Source organism: Vulpes vulpes, chromosome 15, assembly GCF_048418805.1.
Source record: "Vulpes vulpes isolate BD-2025 chromosome 15, VulVul3, whole genome shotgun sequence".
NCBI lineage: Eukaryota > Metazoa > Chordata > Mammalia > Carnivora > Canidae > Vulpes > Vulpes vulpes.
Genome location: NC_132794.1, coordinates 61,479,490 through 61,497,813, shown reverse-complemented (window position 1 = coordinate 61,497,813; position 18,324 = coordinate 61,479,490). Strand labels below are relative to the sequence as shown.

The 18,324-nt window shown below is 38.4% G+C and overlaps 1 protein-coding gene across 5 annotated transcripts in view; it reads left to right on the top strand.

Annotated features, from left to right (window-relative positions):
• Nucleotides 1-18,324, top strand: part of MNS1 (meiosis specific nuclear structural 1) — a 65,095-nt gene that overhangs the window by 13,326 nt on the left and 33,445 nt on the right. For 2 of the 5 annotated variants that reach the window (XM_072738593.1, XM_072738592.1), the window contains exon 2: nt 17,365-17,586. In XM_072738593.1, coding sequence (XP_072594694.1) covers nt 17,495-17,586 — 92 coding nt within the window. In that variant the 5' untranslated portion in view covers nt 17,365-17,494. Of the gene's footprint in view, nt 1-16,122; nt 16,241-17,364; nt 17,587-18,324 lie in introns of those variants that run through there. The other 3 variants (XM_025997400.2, XR_003234818.2, XM_072738594.1) reach the window with 3 other exon arrangements.

Genomic DNA, 18,324 nt, shown 5'->3' with positions numbered 1-18,324 from the left:
AAATAAAGATGCAAGGTTCAAATAAGATACTAGCAATTTGAGCAAGGTAAACCAAGCAGTGTAGTAAAATAAATAAATAAATAAATTTAAAAAATGTAATTCAGTAAGACTAGTGGATATAAGGTCATATAAAGAAATAATTTTCATATCTATATAGCAGCAATAAACAAAATTAATTGTAAAAAAAAAGACACATTGTTGGACATCTATCTGCCCCTCCAGATTCATTATCTTTCTCTACACTGGTAGTACCTTGGGATACTGACCTGCAGTAACAGGCTCCCTTGTTCTCTGGCTTCTCATTAGGTTTAGTATGTAGTAGCACCAGCAGGAGACCCAAGAGAGGATGAAATGAAGATGGGGATTATATTACCTCTTCTCTCTCCCAGTGGGGTTGTTCTTGGCTGGCTGTATACCTCTACAAAGGTCATAACTTCCATCAGAGGGCTCTCTCCACATAGCTATTTCTGACTTTGGATTCTGGAAAATTGCCTTCTTCCTATCCCTTTAAGTTTAGGAGTAGTGTGATTCTCTAACGTTACTGCCCCCTAGGTACTGTATAACCCGTGGTAGTTTGCTTAAACTCTGCCTACATCTTTGTAAATGACCTAATATGAAGGTGCTGTTTCCTATTTGGACCTTCAATGATATAGATATTATTTATGACAGCAACAAAGAATTTAACTGGAAATAAATGAATAGAGGTACTTAGATCCCTATGGACAAAATTTTATTTTATTTTATTTATTTATTTATTTAGACAAAATTTTAAAGCTTAATTAAAGGACATTTTTAAAAGGCTATCGAGACGTTACCATCCACATACAGACATTGGTTTTTCTCCAAATTGACCATATATTTGATGAAATTTCAAATTCCCAGTACCTTTTTTTTTTTTAAGGGACTTGGCCAGGGAAATATAAATTTCTATAAAAGAAAAGAGGGCAAAGAATAGCCAAGAGAAATCTGAAGAACAATAAATCAGGTAAAGCCTTGTTGTTCTACCAGATAGTATTACTATAAATGTGTAGTAATTAAAACTGAAATTGGTGCATTACAGATCAATAGGGAAAGATAATGGTAATGGGACAATGATTATTCATGTGGACAAAAGCATAATAAAATTATACACCTATCTTTCATTATAGAGAATATATGAATACCAGGTGAATTATAGTTGGATCATGAAAACTTTATGATCTCACATTACTAAAAGAGTATTTAAATAAGGCCTAAAACCCCACGGTAGATGCAAAGGAAACATTTGATGAATTTGACTAGATTCAATTTTAAAATTCTGTGCATTAAAAGTTATTTTAGAGAAAGTAAAAATATAAGCCATGGCTTGAAGAAAACAAAGTAGACATCCATGTAATAGCATGTAGTAAGCTCACAAACATGTGGATTGAAAAGCTATTTAGGAAGTATGGCTCAGTCTTATTAAACATGCAAAATAATATCACATTTTTAGAGGTATTAAAAGTATAAAGGCAAGCATGGGGATGATAAATGCTATTAAATATAGAATAGTGCTATCTCAGGCAGAAGAAATGAGACCAGAATATGGACAGTGGTGCATAAAAATTGCTTCCACAGTTTTTCTTATGTAAGTTTTTTCTTTTTTATTTTTTTTTAAGATTTTATTTATTTATTCATGAGAGACACACACACAGAGAGAAGCAGAGACAGGCAGAGGGAGAAGCAGGCTCCCTGCAAGGAGCCTGATGTGGGACTTGATCTTGGATCCCAGGATCATGCCCTGAGCCAAAGGCAGATGCTCAACCACTGAGCCACCCAGGCATCCCAACTTATGTAAGTTTTCTTATGGAAACATGGGTGTTCATATTATTCTCTATACGTTTATGTTGAAGATATTACTGATGCAAGTGGACATGTCACAAAAGTAGAAACTAGATATCAGAAATCAAAGTCCAATAAACCAAAAGTTGTGGGATTTAATTTAAATCTTATAAACTGTTATATAAGGAAAAAATAGGAAAATATCAGCTTTGTTGAAATGAATAGGTGCATTAAGAGGAAGATAAAGTAAAATACTTCCTTATTAACTGGAAGCCAAACAGATTTTTTCTTTCTTTCTTTCTTTCTTTCTTTCTTTCTTTCTTTCTTTCTTTCTTTCTTTCTTTCTTTTTTTGATAGAAAACTAACCAAGATGTTTTTCTACTAATAATTCAGTGTTAACCTAAGGTAAAGGCAATGCAGCAGGAAAACAAAAGTAAAAAACAACAACAACAACAACAAAACCATAGTGAAATTAGATGAAGTAGATGTAGGTACAACTAGAGTCCATGATCACAGATGTCCTTGAGCACTTCAAAAATTGGTAAAGAATTTCCCAAAACCACTCTTGATCATTTTATAAAATTCTGGTAGACTGCCTGCTGAGGTTCTGAATACAGAAAAAAAAAGTCAGCACAATGACTATTTTTTAAATGGAAAAGAATGGCTTTGGTATTGTAATATGTCTATCAGGTCAAATTCCTTGCCCAGAAAGCAATTGAAACTTTTGTGAAAGCATTAATTTGCAAATCTTAAAAAATAATGTTGGACTTCAATTCAACATGAGTTGGTGAAGATTAAAATCTGTCAGTTGAATCTAATTTTCTTCTGTGATGGGTCTGTTAAAGGGCAGCGACAGTGTAATTAATTGCTCGAGGCTCAGAAACCCAATTAATCTCTAAGTTGACTTTTATTTCGTAGAATGTTAGTGCTAGAAGAGGCCTCAAGGATTATCTAGCTCACCCTCTTCATTTTATAGAGGAGAAAATAGACATCAAGGAGGTCAAATAACTTGTTCAAGGTCAAAGATACTGTCTGTCTTTGCCAGTGCATCCTGTAAATAGGTTCAGAATTGCATCGTTTAAGCTTTTATGAGTTTCTTTGCTTTGGATCATGAAGTATTATTTGAATACAGGTTTTTCTTATTTCATAAAATACCTGGGAACTCCTCTCCTGAATGCCTCCTTGCAAAGGTTTCTAAGCCTCTAAGTTTTCAAAATGTGAAGCCTGTTCCATAATGATTTTGCAGTAGTAGAGGAGTTGGACGGGACAGTGTGCTAGTCTGCACACCCAACAGGGGAACTCTAGAAACAGAGGAGCAGCCCTCTGTGGACTTGTGGAAAACTAGGGGTCCTAGTTTGGTGGAAGCAGGGACACCGAATCCTGATGGTACTGTGCAGGCCATGTCATTTCTTAGGGATTGATGTGCTGGCTGCCAAGATTTAAGTAGAAAAAGTGGCCACAGAGTATTTTCAGAGAATGTCAGCAGAGTAACAATGATAACAAAGATGACATAGGAGAAGATCACAGGAAATGAGACAGCTGCTCGAAACGTGGGAAGCAGAGTGGCACTCCATGTGTCAATGTAGCAGCCATGGAGGTGCTCTGCTCAATCTCTTTCAGGGAAGTTGCTTCAAGGAAAGCAATTGTCCAAGAACCTCCAGTTGCTGTACACTGGGGTCTGCTGCAGCGTTCATGCTGAGGCCGTACTCTGCCAAAGCTGCTCCCAGCCAATCCCTGAGCATGATCAGGGTATTAGAGCCAGGACTTTTTGGCTCAACATGGAACATCTCTAATGGGAAGGCTTTGCTTGGGGACCCTTACTGGCCTGGCAGAGACTTTATCAGTTGTGCTGCAGTTTGAGGCTCTTCCTGTTTTCCTCTCTCCTTTTATGGATGGGTGTCAAACCAGTATCAGTTCTGAAGGCTCTCCATGCCTACCTCGACTTGTCCCTCTCCCTTTCTCCTTTATAGACATTTTCCTAAATAAACCTTTTGATCAGCCGGTTTGGTCTTGGCATCTGTATCACAGAAGACCCTAGCCAAAGCGGAGTATAGCAAATTGCCCTGGTTGATGTCAAGGAGGGATTAAAAAAAATTATTTGAGAAAAAAATTGGGATCCTGCTTTGCTGAGGGGTGGTTTAATAGCAATAGTTTCTGTTTGGTTGTTGTAGTTACGATTATGACAATTTATTAAGTGTGCTCCTTCATGATGGCATGCCTTAAGATATATGTGTTATAGCAAAATTTACCTCCAGGGGGAAAATCCATGTTTCATATACTCTAAGGTATACTTTTTTTTTTTTTTTTACTTTAGTCTTTCTGAAATTGGAATGGGTCTTTTTTTTTTTTTTTTTTTTTTTTTTTTTTTAATTTATGATAGGCACACAGTGAGAGAGAGAGAGGCAGAGACATAGGCAGAGGGAGAAGCAGGCTCCATGCACCGGGAGCCCGACGTGGGATTCGATCCGGAGTCTCCAGGACCGCGCCCTGGGCCAAAGGCAGGCGCCAAACCGCTGCGCCACCCAGGGATCCCTGGAATGGGTCTTAAATAAATGGCATGCCACAGTTAAATTGGAGGGATTTTTTTTCCTTTACTGATGAATAAAATACTTGGGCATCCTACCATTGATGGTGTCATAGATTCAATAAGAAACATTAGTTCAGTTCAGGTCACCAGATGCCAGGTACTATTATAGATCCTAAAGATCTAAGGAGCTGGATTAGCTTTTATCAGTTATTATTGGGCTGTTTCTTAGATATATCTACCAGGAAAAGAAAGAAAATCCTAAAGAACAGAATTATATGTTAGAGAGGTATACTGTGGATGACCATTTTTATGGGTATATCACTATAGAAATAACTAGAGATCCAAAGAGGTAAAAAAAAAAATGTCAGGGGAGGGGTGCCTGGGTGGCTCAATCTCTTAAGCATTCGACTCTTGATTTTGGCTCAGGTCATGATCTCAGGGTCATGAGATCAAGCCCAAAGTGAAGCTACCACTCATTGGAAGTCTGCTTCTCTCCCTCTTCCTCTGCCCCTCCCCCTACTTGCACATGTGTGCTCTCTGTCAAAATGAATAAATAAATCTTGAAGGGATCCCTGGGTGGCGCAGCGGTTTGGCGCCTGCCTTTGGTCCAGGGCGCGATCCTGGAGACTCGGGATCGAATCCCACGTCGGGCTCCCGGTGCATGGAGCCTGCTTCTCCCTCTGCCTGTGTCTCTGCCTCTCTCTCTATCTCTCTGTGACTATCATAAATAAATAAAAAAATTAAAAAAAAATAAGTCAGAGGACACAGGACATATGCTCTTTGTCACTTCTGGCTGTATTCACTCATTTCCTTTTCTTTTATTTTTTGCTATTTTTACAGCTGATGTTTCCTTATAGGAAACATTAGGGGCCAGAGCTAACTTGTTCTGGTTACTCTGTCATTCTCCCAGCAGTATCTTGTATCTTGTATAATGAGATCTATGTGTTCAACATTCAATGTATTAAACCCCACGTTGATACATGGTCAGAAATCCTGAGTTAAAGACCGAGCAAATCCAGTAAACTTACCAACAGTCTTCCAGGGACACAGATTAGATGTAAGGATCTTTAGTCTGGATTCCCCATAAATGTATTTCATATCTAAAATTGTATTCTCTGGCATTGACTGCTTCCAAAGTTAGGATTGAAACCTTTGTTTCCTTTCTCTCTCCATGTGGTCTTTATGCTTGGATCAACATATTTCCAAAATCCTAGGAAAGAATAAATGGGGACCATTTTAATATACTACTCCATAGTCATTGGAAAAATCGGTATAGTTCATGGAAAATACTTCAAACATGTTAGATTCACTGATTATTTGAAAAAAAAAAAAGATTTTGTATGGAATAATGCCCTAGACATTGTGGAAAATATTCCATAAAATGAGAAATTTGGGCAGCCCGGGGGGCCCAGTGGTTTAGCACCGCCTTCGGCCTGGGGTGTGATCCTGGAGACCCGGTATCGTGTCCCACGTCCGGCTTCCTGCATGGAGCCTGCTTCTCCCTCTGCCTGTGTCTCTGCCTCTCTTTCTCTCTCTCTCTCTCTCTCTCTGTGTCTCTCATGAATAAATGAATAAATATTTTTTTAAAAAATGAGAAATTTGTTGTAATAAAAGTTAGAAGGATCTCCTCTCTAAGATTGGGAGAGGCAGTGTGATCTAATTCAGTAGTTTTTAAACTTTTTTGACATTGATCCATAGTAAGAAATACATTTTACATCATGATTCAGTATTTTCTTTTCCTTCTTTCTTTCTTTCATCTTTCTATCTTTCTTATTTGTCATCCACAATTTGAAAAATACTGGACTTTATGAAAGACCATGAGCTGGGTAGGTAGACTTGATATGAAACTCTATCCACAACTAGTCCCTTCCATGAATTTGGCAAGTTGCTGCTTTTAAATCTTGATTTCGGGATCCCTGGGTGGTGCAGCGGTTTGGCGCCTGCCTTTGGCCCAGGGCGCGATCCTGGAGACCCGGGATCGAATCCCACGTCGGGCTCCCGGTGCATGGAGCCTGCTTCTCCCTCTGCCTGTGTCTCTGCCTCTCTCTCTCTCTCTGTGACTATCATAAATAAATAAAAATTTAAAAAAAAATAAATAAATCTTGATTTCTTCATATGTACAATGAACTGGTTTGTCCTGATGTTTACAGACCATTATATATGAAGTGACTAGCATATAATAGATGCTCAATAGATATAAGACAGCAGGAAAATGCTTTCTAAATGTTTTGCACTGCATTTCCTTATATCCTTTGTCATTTATTACCTCAAGGTAAGGTTGTTACAGATTCTGTTAGCTCTAGAGTAATTGATACAGACTCTCTTTCTCTCCCCCGACCCCCGACTTCCCTTCCCCACTTTCCTCCCTTCTTCCCTGTCTCCCTTTTCCTTCTGCTCCATAATTCCTCTCTGTTTTCTGGCAATGCACCAAACAAGGTTGGGTCTTAAGACTATGTAAACAGCCTTACACCAATACTCCTTTGCCTTGCTTCAGGTGCTCACAACCAGCTTGGGTTCTTTGGCTCTCCCTCCTCAGGATGCTGCCATCTTCATCTGCCATTCCTCCTGAAGAGCTATTGTGTCCCTCTTTCTCAACAGGATCTTAGAGTGGGTTCTCAGGTTCTAAGTGTCCAGTCATTCTCCCTTCTTACAAGTCTTCTCAGGTTCTCTGCAAATTACTTCTCCTGGGCCTGACTCTCTATCCCCCAGACATACTCACATTTCTCTAGGTACATAGCTGATGTGCTATTATTTATTTAATCATTTCCTTACCATTACATATTTGCATTGCTCCTCTTTTTTTCTAAATTGGAAAATTCCACAATTAATAAAATAATGCACTTGGTGGTTTAAAATTTTTGGTCTAGCTAATTTTCCATTAGAAAAAATTGCCACAAATTTACCAAATTTGATCAAAGTAGGTACTTTTCCCAAAGTTAAGAAGAGGAAAAAAAACCTTTCTAATGATAGTTTACAGATATATCTACTTATATATTAATATGCACACACATATTTTTAAAGATCAAGAAGAGCTTTATAATTCAGAAAGGGACCCTTTCCACTCTTTACAATGAATTAAATATGGTCACCTTTGCTTCACCACTAACCAGATTACAGTCTCTGTGTATCAAATGACAAATTCTTAAGCAATTATTATTTGCTGTTGCATATCCTGTTTTTATATACATGATATGTATGTGCCAATCCCTTATTTTAGTACTAATTTATATAATTTTTCAATTCTGTTCCTATACTTGTGTCTGAACTGGTTTTCTCCTATGCTTAGACTGTGACAAAATGCACAAGAATGGGCAATTGAGGCAATTACCTAGATGAAGGTAATAATTTTTTTCAACTACACGATATTTTATTTTATTAAGTAATCTCTACACAGAACATGGGGCTAAAACTCATGACCGTAACATCAAGAGTCACAGGCTCTACCAACTGAGTCAGCCAGGTGTCCCTGAACTACCATGGTATTTTAGATACATGTGGCTTTAAAAAAATTGCCAGATAAAATTTTATTCATATTCACAATGAATAAGCATTCTTCCTGTGTAGTGTTCCCCAACCTTGGAAATGCATGTATAACATTTCTACAGTTACTTTCCAGGGTTACTTTGGAATTCACCAAGTCAGCAATTTCCTATTTCCTATAGACTTGGTGAGGATGCAAGAGCAAGGATGAAAAGTAAGAGAGCAAGGAAGGAAGGGACCCACTAATCTAGGTTTAAATGGGACAACAAACCATTTAGTGGTGTCGTTTTCCTCGACCACCTCCACAATAATTATTAAGCTCTTGATCCCATCATCACCTAGTCAGTGTGATTCCCAGATTATGGTGGCTGAAATATCCAGGAACAGATTTTATTGTCTTAATGAAACAATCAAATTCAACATATGGAAACTGACTTATACTGAATCAACCAGAAATAGTCACTTCCTAACTGCATATCACAGAGAGACAAAGTAAGAAGGGAAGTTATATACAATGAAACCATTAAATGCAGATTTGCCACAAGGCAAGATGGTAATGCTTGAACATTATGAAGTGCGAAAACTGCGCAAACACATTATATTTTAAACACTTCATCTATTTAACAAACTATGTACACTCTTCAACTAAATAAGATGAATTGAGATTCAAGAGGCAGCATCGTACTGGCAAATCTCATCCTAAAGGCATCCATTAATATAAATCAACAGTAGCAATTTGGTTTGATCATTTATTTGCAAGAATCATTAAGGTTTATTAGCATAATTATTCCCTGTGGGATTTCATGTCAAGGAAATGAAAAATGGCATTATCAATATTTAAAAGATAAGTGTGTAATGTTCAGAGTACTTAAACAGTCATCTGCAGGTGGTGTCCAGCTGCAGCAAATTAGATTAGATTTGGGCATTTTTCTGAATGAAAGAAAAATTGCTTTGTTTTAATTGCTTCGTTTTATAAAGCAATACAATTTTGTAAATAATTTCTACTGTATAGTTAGAACTTATAGTGTATACCTATTAGCATTCCTTATTTCAGATCAGGAACTATGTTATGTTCAACCCTGTTATAACTACTAGCAAATATTAATCATATAATCCAGCATTTAGTATTAGGGAAAGCTCTTTGCCTTCCATATACTAGACCTTTAGTGTAGACCTGTGGGTGAAAAGCTATATTCCAAGGAGAAATGAACCAGAAAATTTCTCCTTCATGCTGGGAGGGCATAAATCCTTCCTCAACAATAAAATAGCTTTTATGATAATAATTCATCAGGAAAAAATAATATTTAAATGTAATGACTATTTTTTAAAGTCATACAAAGGAATATTATTTAGTGATAAAAATAAATGAGCTATCAAATTACAAAAAGACATGGAGGATTCTTAAATGCATATGAGTAAGTGAAAGAAGTCAGTCTGAAAAGGCTACATACTGTGTGATTTCAAATGTATGACATTCTGGAAAAGAAAAAAAACTTTAGAGATGGTAGAAAGATTTATGGTTTCCAGGGGTTTGGAAAGAAGGAGAGAGGGATGAATAGATGGCCCACAGGGGATTTTTTTTTGAGCAATGTAACTATTCTGTATGATACTATAATGGTGATTACATGACATTATGCATTTGTCAAAGCCCATAGACCTGTACAAATAGAGTGAACCTGAATGTCAACTATGGACTCCAGTTAATGTATCAATGTTGGTTCATCAATAGTAACAAATGTACCACACTTTCATATGATGCTAATGACAGAGACTGTGTGAATGTGGAGGGGGGAGAGGACATATCAGAACTCTCTGTAGTCTATCAATTTTTCTGTAAATCTAAAACCATTCTAAAAAAAGCAAACTCTATTAATTAAAAATTTAGTCTATTATTTTCAGGTAAAATCAGCTAATTGTTGCAGTTGTTTAAATTTGTCTTTAATTTGGATGAACATTCAGGCCAAAAATCTTTCTCTCTGACATATCCCCTACTAAATTACATAAATTATTGTAGAATCTTTCTACAATACCCATGTGTGGACTGGAAATAAGAAACTATAACTAAAATTCCCTTTAGAACCAATGGTTCTCAGAGAAGCAAAAAAAAAATAATGAAATAATAAACACATGTTTGCTACTTTCCAATGCTACATGACATTTCACTATTAGGAATTAGCAAATTGTACTCTATTAAACTTATTATATCCTGAACCTGTGCTCATCTGCCGTCACTATAGAAGCCTAACCTTTTGGGGAAGTGGTTATATCAAGAAATGTGCAGCAGACTGCTTTCTTCATCCCAGGTCAATTCACACAGAACACCAAGAGGGAAAGCTTGTGCTTTCTGTTCCTCTCAGACAATATTGCCAATAAATAGAGCAGGAGAGATAATATTGATATGCAACCATGTGATCAATAACCCAAGGACAGAGGAGGAAAAGGTTTGCAGCTCCAGGAAGTTCTTTCAGAGCTCAGGTTAATCATTTTATGAGTGCTTCATATTCTTTACCTCACAATATCAGTCTTTGCCACATATATATCTTTTTTAAACTCCTCACCAGAATTTCCTACATGAATGTTGCAAACAAAAACAAAAACAAACAAAAAACCCCCCACAAACAACAGCAACAACAAAAGCCCATGAATGTTGCATATTTTAGCTCTTTTGTGTATGGCCTGACCTATCCTTACTGTTTCGTTCATTAGTACACAGTGCTCTTATTATAATGCCATTCCTTTAAGGTAGGGGGTCCCTTTACCAGGGTAACAGGGAGTGCAGTGTGGTACTCTTAGACCAAGATTTGAATTCCACTTGTTCAGAATCCTGTTGGTTTTTCAGCATCCCCCCTTCTTGTGATTAAAAGCATGCCAACCATTCCATAAAATTCTTCTTTTCTCTCTTCTCTCATAATTTCTGGTCACCTATATAGTTTCACCTTAGTTTATTTATATTTAGTATAAATATAGCTTTATTTTTGCAAAAGCTTTATGAAAAGCTTTTCCCTCCTCTGACACAACAGATTCCTCATCTGAATTATCCTTTTGAACATCCTAACACTCAAATTACTGCATTCTAAAAATATTATCAATCCGTCAAAGTATATTTATTAAGTTATACTGCGTTCAGGGCTCTGTGCTAGCCACATTTTAGTAAATTGAGACAATTAGTAGTGCACTTAAACTATTGCTTATGTGTGTGGTGTTCTGAAATGTTATTTGCATGTTTTGAAAAGCAAATGGAGTTGATTGATTTATTTAGCTGCCTAACTTCACAGATAATCTATGTATTGATGAGTAAAATACTTTGTGTATTTGATTATGAGGTAGTTTTTAAGTTACAAATATTTCTTTGAAAAACTAATATATTGGTGTGATTTAGAAATCCATTGCATTTGAGAGGGCTTATATTTAGTTCCTAAGTAACTAAACATTTAATGATCAGATTTGTACCCTGTTAATGTTTTTAAGACATTTATATTTATATTTATGTAAGACACCTATATTTAAGACATCAATAAATATCATAGTTCAGTAAATAATGTTAACCTGAGTGTATGTATACAACCAAAAAAATCTGTCAGTTGGTTGCTAAGCAGTCCATTGGATTGTGTTAGGAGATAAGGGAAATGAAGAAATCATAATGTATCTAGACTTTAGTGGAGATTTTTTTGAGAATTCTCCTAATAAGACCTTATAGAAAGGTATATAACTATCGGTAGCTTATTAGGAAAATTGGTGTATTGGTAACTAGTTGATCATATTCCAGGTTTGCTGATTTAGTTCCCCTCAGAAAGCTACTCCAGTGGTGTATGTCAGGGCTTGTGTTCTTGCAACCTCTTCTACATTCTTATCCTTGAAGTATTTGAAAAAAACAAATGGCATGCTTATCCAATTTGTAAATGACATGACTCTGGGAGTTATTAAACATGTTACATGGGTATTGCAGAAATCAAAACCAAGAATTAAAAGTTGTGATCAAGATTCTGAGAGCACAGAGATTAAGGGAAGGGAATTAGCTAGTAGCTTCTAGAAATTAAAGAAGTGAGAAAGGAAACCAGAGGCCTTCTATTCTACCTTCTAATCTATAAAATCAAATATTGATTTAAAAAGGTAATTAATTCTACAAAAAGCTTTGTTTTTCTTAATCATTTTCACCCATGAGATTAAACAGAGATGATGGTTTGTTAGGAATTACATTTGACTAACAATAATAATAGAATCCTGAGTGAAGGAGAGGACACAGAGGCTTAGATAAATTAGGAACTTATTCTTTCATACAGCATGAGGTCAGGAGTTTGGCAGTCCAGGGCCGGTATGGTAGCTCTGTGGTCATGAAGAACTGAGCATCCTTCTATTTTTCTGTTCTGTCATCCAGGATCCAGAGCATTATTATCTCATTGACCAGGTGACTGGTGGGGTTTTAGTCATCACATGCTCTTATTTATTTTTAAGATTTTATTTATTTATTTATTTATTTATTTATTTATTTATTTATTTGAATGAGAGAGAGAGAGAGAGAGAGAGAACGAGAGAATGAGAGAAAGAGCACAAGCAGGGAAGTGGCAAAGAGAGAGGGAATAGAAGACTCCCCACTGAGCAGGGAGCCCAGTGGTGAGCTTGATGATGAGCTCAGTCCCAGGACCCTGAGATCATGACCCAAGCTGAAGGCAGATGCTTAACTGATTGAGCCACCCAGTCGCCCCAGTCTCATGCTTTTATTAAGGGCAGAGACTCACACATGCTCCTTCTCCTCTGGCAGAAAGGAATTCAACAAAGTCCATTTTGGCTAAAGTTTGAAGAAGAAACCTGAAGAGACAGACATACAAGCCTTTAAAGGCCAGGTTAAGGGTTTTAGGTTTTTTTTTTGTTTGTTTGTTTCTTTTTTAAGTAATAAGAAAACAAAGTGAGTACTTACCATTAAGGAAAGTTTTTCCAATTTATGAGCTCCCCACAACTAGTGTTCCAGAACCCACCTAACACTGAGACTAGACAAGAATAACAGAGTAGCCCCTCCTCCCACCAACTGGCTAGCTAGCATGAGCTACAAAGAACAGCCATGGCCTGGCGTGCGGGAGGAGGAACTAGAGTGACAGTCTCTGTCGTGCCAGGAACATAGGGAAGGCCTTAAGCTAAAGGTGAACCAGGAACATTAAGAGAAGCCTTCTGGAAAATAGCCTCAAGCGTAAGCACAAGATAACACTAGAGAAATGTGAAGATAGTGGTGTACTGAAAATAACCAGAGCGACACAAAAGTTCAAAACCAGCTCAACTCCTGACTGCATGGGCTCAACCTCCTGCAGTAGTGTTACAGCAAGAGAAGAGGTGGACTTACTTCAGACCTAAATACGATATGCCTCAGTCTCTACTCTCTTACTTGTCTGGCATTCAATCCAACATTATGAAAATGGCCAAAAATCAAGAAAAACCATTGTTATAAGTGTATAATGGGGGTGCCTGAGTGGCTCAGTTGGTTAAGAGTCTGACTCTTGATTTTGGCTCAGGTCATGATCTCAGGTTGTGAGATGGAGTCCCATGTCAGGCTCTATGCTGGTGATATATATTTATATCTCAGGCACTTAGCAATGTTCAAAACAAAACAAAACAAAATTTCCTGCTGATAGCCCAACCAGCAAAATTTTAGTTAGAGGCTACTTTATAAGAAGCTATACATAACTCATGTTTTTTTTTTTTTCTAGAGTTCTCATGAAAGATGCTAGACAAACAGCATTAAATGCTTTCAAAATGTTTTGCACTGTATCCATATGGTCAATTTGACTTTTGTGGTAACTAGGTTTATTTTATTTTTTAAAAGATTTTATTTATTTATTCAAGAGAGGCAGAGACACAGGCAGAGGGAGAAGCAGGATCCATGCAAGGAGCCTGATGTGGGACTTGACCCTTGGACTCCAGGATCACGCCCTGAGCTGAAGGCAGACGCTCAACTGCTGAGCCACCAGGCGTCCCGGTAACTGGGTTTAGATGTTATCCCAAAAGACAGAAACCTTGACAATTGTCACCCCCCCTCCCCCCCCCCCCACATTCTTCTAATGTAGAAAAACAATTTGATTCTAAGGTGAAGTCCACAAGCCCAACAAGATTATCTATTTACTGATAATCTCCTTGCATTTCAGTTTGGGACGTTTCTATTGATCTATCTTCAGGCTCTCACAGTGTGGTCCAGTCTCCTATGAGCTTGTCCAAGGCATTCTCCATTTGTTACAGTGTTTCTTATTTTTAGAATTTCTTTTGGATTCTTTCAGTTTTTGTTTCTCTGCATTCATTACCCATCTGTTGTACGTTGTCCACATTATCCATCAGATCCTTAAGCACATTAGCAGTTATTTTATATTACTGTTTAATAATCCTCCAATCTGTGTCATAGCTCAGTCTAGTTCTGATGCTTACTTTGCCTTTCAGACTGAGTTTTTCCTTGCCTTTAGCTTTGCTGTTTTTTGTTGTTGTTGTTGTTGTTGTTGTTGAAAACTGGCTGTGGCATATTGGGTAATGAGGATTGAGATAAATAGGGCTTTAATGTGTTTTTTTATTATGTGACTAGGAACTGGGCTGTGTTTAATATTTGCTGTAGCTGTTCATTCTAGAAGTTTTAAATTCCTCTAGTGTTTTTGTTTCCCATTGTCTTTGGATTTCCCTAAAAATTCTTGTTAGTGTGTTTCTGCAGTGCTTCCACCTGTACTCAACTGACACTACACTGAAGCACTGTTGGTGCAGTAGTAAAGTGTGGGAAGAAAAGCATTCTATAATTTTCTGATTAAACCTTTTGGTGTCCTTGGGCTGTGACTTTCACAAGTGTTTAACTTCCTCCTCTCTACTTGGGAGAGACAGGAAGGCTGCAGAAGGCTCTGGTCAGAGAACCATCCTTGCCTTGGGATATGGCTTTGGTAAAATCTTTTCTTCTAGAATGTAGGCCTTTATTAAGGAGAAGGCTCTGGATGTATTTGACAATAATTATTAATCTTATCCCCCTCCTAGAGCCACAGGAGACAAGAGATCTTTCTTGGTTTTTCATGGTGAAAACTTGCTGGAGTTTCTGGAAACAAAATCCAAGCAAGTGCTGGGGCCTCCCAAGCCTGCAACCCCCAATAGCTTTACTTACCCTAGCCCCACTCAGTCTCTAGGAATTCATTAAAATTGCCATTCAAGTATTCTTCCTTTATGGTTTCAGAGGCTTCTGTTCTAGGTAAGCAGGTCTCAGATATGAGTCCTTGGATTCACCTCTCCAGATTTCAGGGCTGTTATTTGTCCTGTGACCTCAGTTCTATGATGAGTCTAAGAAAAAGCATTAGTTTTTAGTTTGTTCGGCCTCTTCTGGTAGTAAGGATGGAAGTTGATGACTTCCAAGTTTTTACATTTTGGAGCTAAAACTGGAAGTCCTCTTGGTTATTATTAATCTTTAGGCAGACATATTGCTGCATAAGATGGATTTCAAATTAGATAACACAAACTAAGCCAAGTTCTCAACACTTTTTTTTGTTTGTTTGTTTTTAAGGGATCTGTCATTTCTAAAATAAATATATTTGACTAATTTTTCTGATCCGGTCCTATTTTTAAATTCTTCCATTTAAAAATGGACTTTAGAGGATCCCTGGGTGGCTCAGCCGTTTAGCGCCTGCCTTGGGCCCAGGGCCTGATCCTGGAGACCCGGGATTGAGTCCCACGTCGGGCTCCGGGGGCACGGAGCCTGCTTCTCCCTCTGCCTGTGTCTCTGCCTCTCTCTCTCTCTCTCATGAATAAATACAATCTTAAAAAATAAATAAAAATAAAAATGGACTTTAGCGTCTACTTGCCAGTTAAATCTGATCACATTCCGCCTCCATCTATCTGCTCTCACACTGGTGCTTGGACCATGTATTCCACAGCAGAAGATCCACGTGCCCATACATTTCTTTTTTTTTTTTTTTCCATACATTTCACTACCAAAGTTTACCAACAGCATCCGTTGGGGGTGGCGGTGAAGGCGGCTTCGAACACACTATCCCCAGTGCCTCCCGGTTACCAGGGAGGGGGCCGGTGACCATGCCTCCTGCCGCTCAAGATGAAGCTAGTCATCAACTCACATGGACCGTGTATTGAGGGCACAGGATACTCTTTTTTTAAAAATTTTATTCGTGAGAGACCCAGCGCCCCACTAAACTGCAAAGAGCTCGCGGCAGGACGCGGGACCCGAACTTCCCGCGCGTCTCTTAGACCTGGAGCCGCAGCCTCCCCGCCCGCCCCGCAAAAAGCTCAGTGCCGATTGGCTCCTGCTGCGTCCAATGAGAGGCCGCGCCTGCGCCGGTGGGCCGGGCCCCGCTGGGGGCGGGGGCAGTTGCCAGGAAACGGCGTAAACAGCGGCGCTCCCAGCCGGCCCCTGCTCTGGCCGCGGGAGGTGGTGGACGCCGGAGCCTGAGAGGGGGACTTTCCTCTGCCAAGATGGTGAGCCGCTGGTTTGTCTGTTGATTTAATTGTAGTAGGTGGAGCCAGTCTGCATCTAAAAAAGGGATTCGGAGGTGCCTATTCTGAGCAACAAGTGGGAAACTCGTTCAGTTTGCTTTCAGAGGCCTCGTGGGCTATTGTTTCAGCGACGCTAGCGGTGGCTTCCGACCTTTTTCAAATGTTCCTCAGACTCTATTAGATCTGCCCGGTGAAAATCTTGCTTGCCATATTTCTGGAAATTTGGGAAAAGATTAAGAACGTTGAACGAAATAGTGGGGGAAAAAAAAGTTTGGGAGAGAACAAATGAATTAAATGGCAGCGGTTAGGGTTAGGGCGGCCTGGGTGGCCCAGCGGGTTAGCGCCGCCTTCGGCCCGGGGCCTGACCTGGGGTCACGGGATCCGGTCCCGCGTCGGGCTCCCTGCGTGGGGCCTGCTTCTCCCTCTGCCTGTGTCTCTGCCCCTCTGTGTCTCTCATGAATAAATAAATAAAACCTAAAAAAAAAAAGTAGCATCGGTTGACTTATTAAATCTGTATTAGGAAAACCGGATCAGCTTCTGAGCGGCACTTTCTGGCCAAGGGTAAGGGAGGAGCTGGGGGGAATGAGGAGAGGAAGCCTTCTCTGTGCTGCGGTTGAGAGCTAGGTGTGTAGAGCTCGACTGCGGGTCTTTGCATCCCAGTATGCTATTTATTTAAGTTTTCGAGGAACCTTGGGTAAAGTTGCTTTTACTTTTCACGTCTCATCTAGAAGATGGGGAGTAATAAGAGAACTTTATAGATATATCAATATATTTATCTACCACGTGTACATTTTTTTATGTTACATTTCTCTGAATTTAGGAAGGAAGCCAAACGCCCTTTATTTATTGCTGTTTCCTATTTTTGTACCTGGAGCTTACAGAGGTATACTTTTTTTTTTTTTTTTAATATTTTATATGTTCACGAGAGACACAGAGAGCCTGATGTACGGGACTGAATCCCAAGACCCCAGGATCATGCACTGAGTCAAACGCACAGGTTCACCCACTGAGCCACCCAGCCATCCCTACAGCGGTATACTTTTAAAAATCAGATTTTGGAATACCAAACTATGTGTGCTTTTTTTTTTTTTTCCCTCCCATTATAGGCTTCTAGAAGGCGAGCCTTGAGCTTCAGTGAAAGGCATCAGAAATTAGTAGATGTAAATTACGGCAAACAATTGCATGTCCAATCACTAAGAAAGATAGAGAATACTATCAAGGACCAGGTGGTGCATCATGAAAATGATGACCGCGTGGAGCGCAAGAGATTCCTCAGATTATTACAGAACGAACAATTTGAGTTGGATATGGAAGAAGCCATTCAAAAGGTACATTGTCTTATTCATTTTGACATTTTTTTCTTCATTTTCTCCTCGGAAGTGATAAAAACCAACTGCTGATACTGGAATTGAGTAGATAGATAATAGCAGCAAAAGTAAAGGATGCCTCATTGTAGGTCAGCCCAGTGTAGTGGTAAAGAGCTGGGTTATTGGAGTTAGACTTTTATGACTTTAAATCCCAGTATCGCTGTACCTAAGCAAGCTCTGGAACCCTCGGTAAATTGATTTTACTTTTCTGCTTCATCTCTAAAATGAAAATTATAATAGTATTCATTTTGTAGGATTGTTTTAATAAGGAGTTAATACATGCAAAGCACTTGGAATGGTGCCTGTAACAGAGTAAGACTCAGGGTTTGGTTTGGTTTTTCATAAATACGAAATCCATAATTACTAACTTCCACAGTTTTGTTCATATAAGTAAAATTTGATTGCTTTCCATAAAATATGAAAGAAAAAATTTAAGAGTAGTTTTTCTGAATTTACTAAGATTAAAAATATTCATTCAATAGTAGAAAATGAACACGTATATATTGGATATGAATTAGGTACTCATATTTTTTATCTTGAAATACTGCCTTGAATTCAGGTACAGTATGTATATAACTTAAAATATGGAGATAATTTTTCTGTGGAAACTTCTAAATATTTTAAAGGATGAGGGTGGTATAAAAGGGAGACCAGAATATGAAAAAAGTGTTCTGATATTTAAGTATTTTTTGAGTTTCT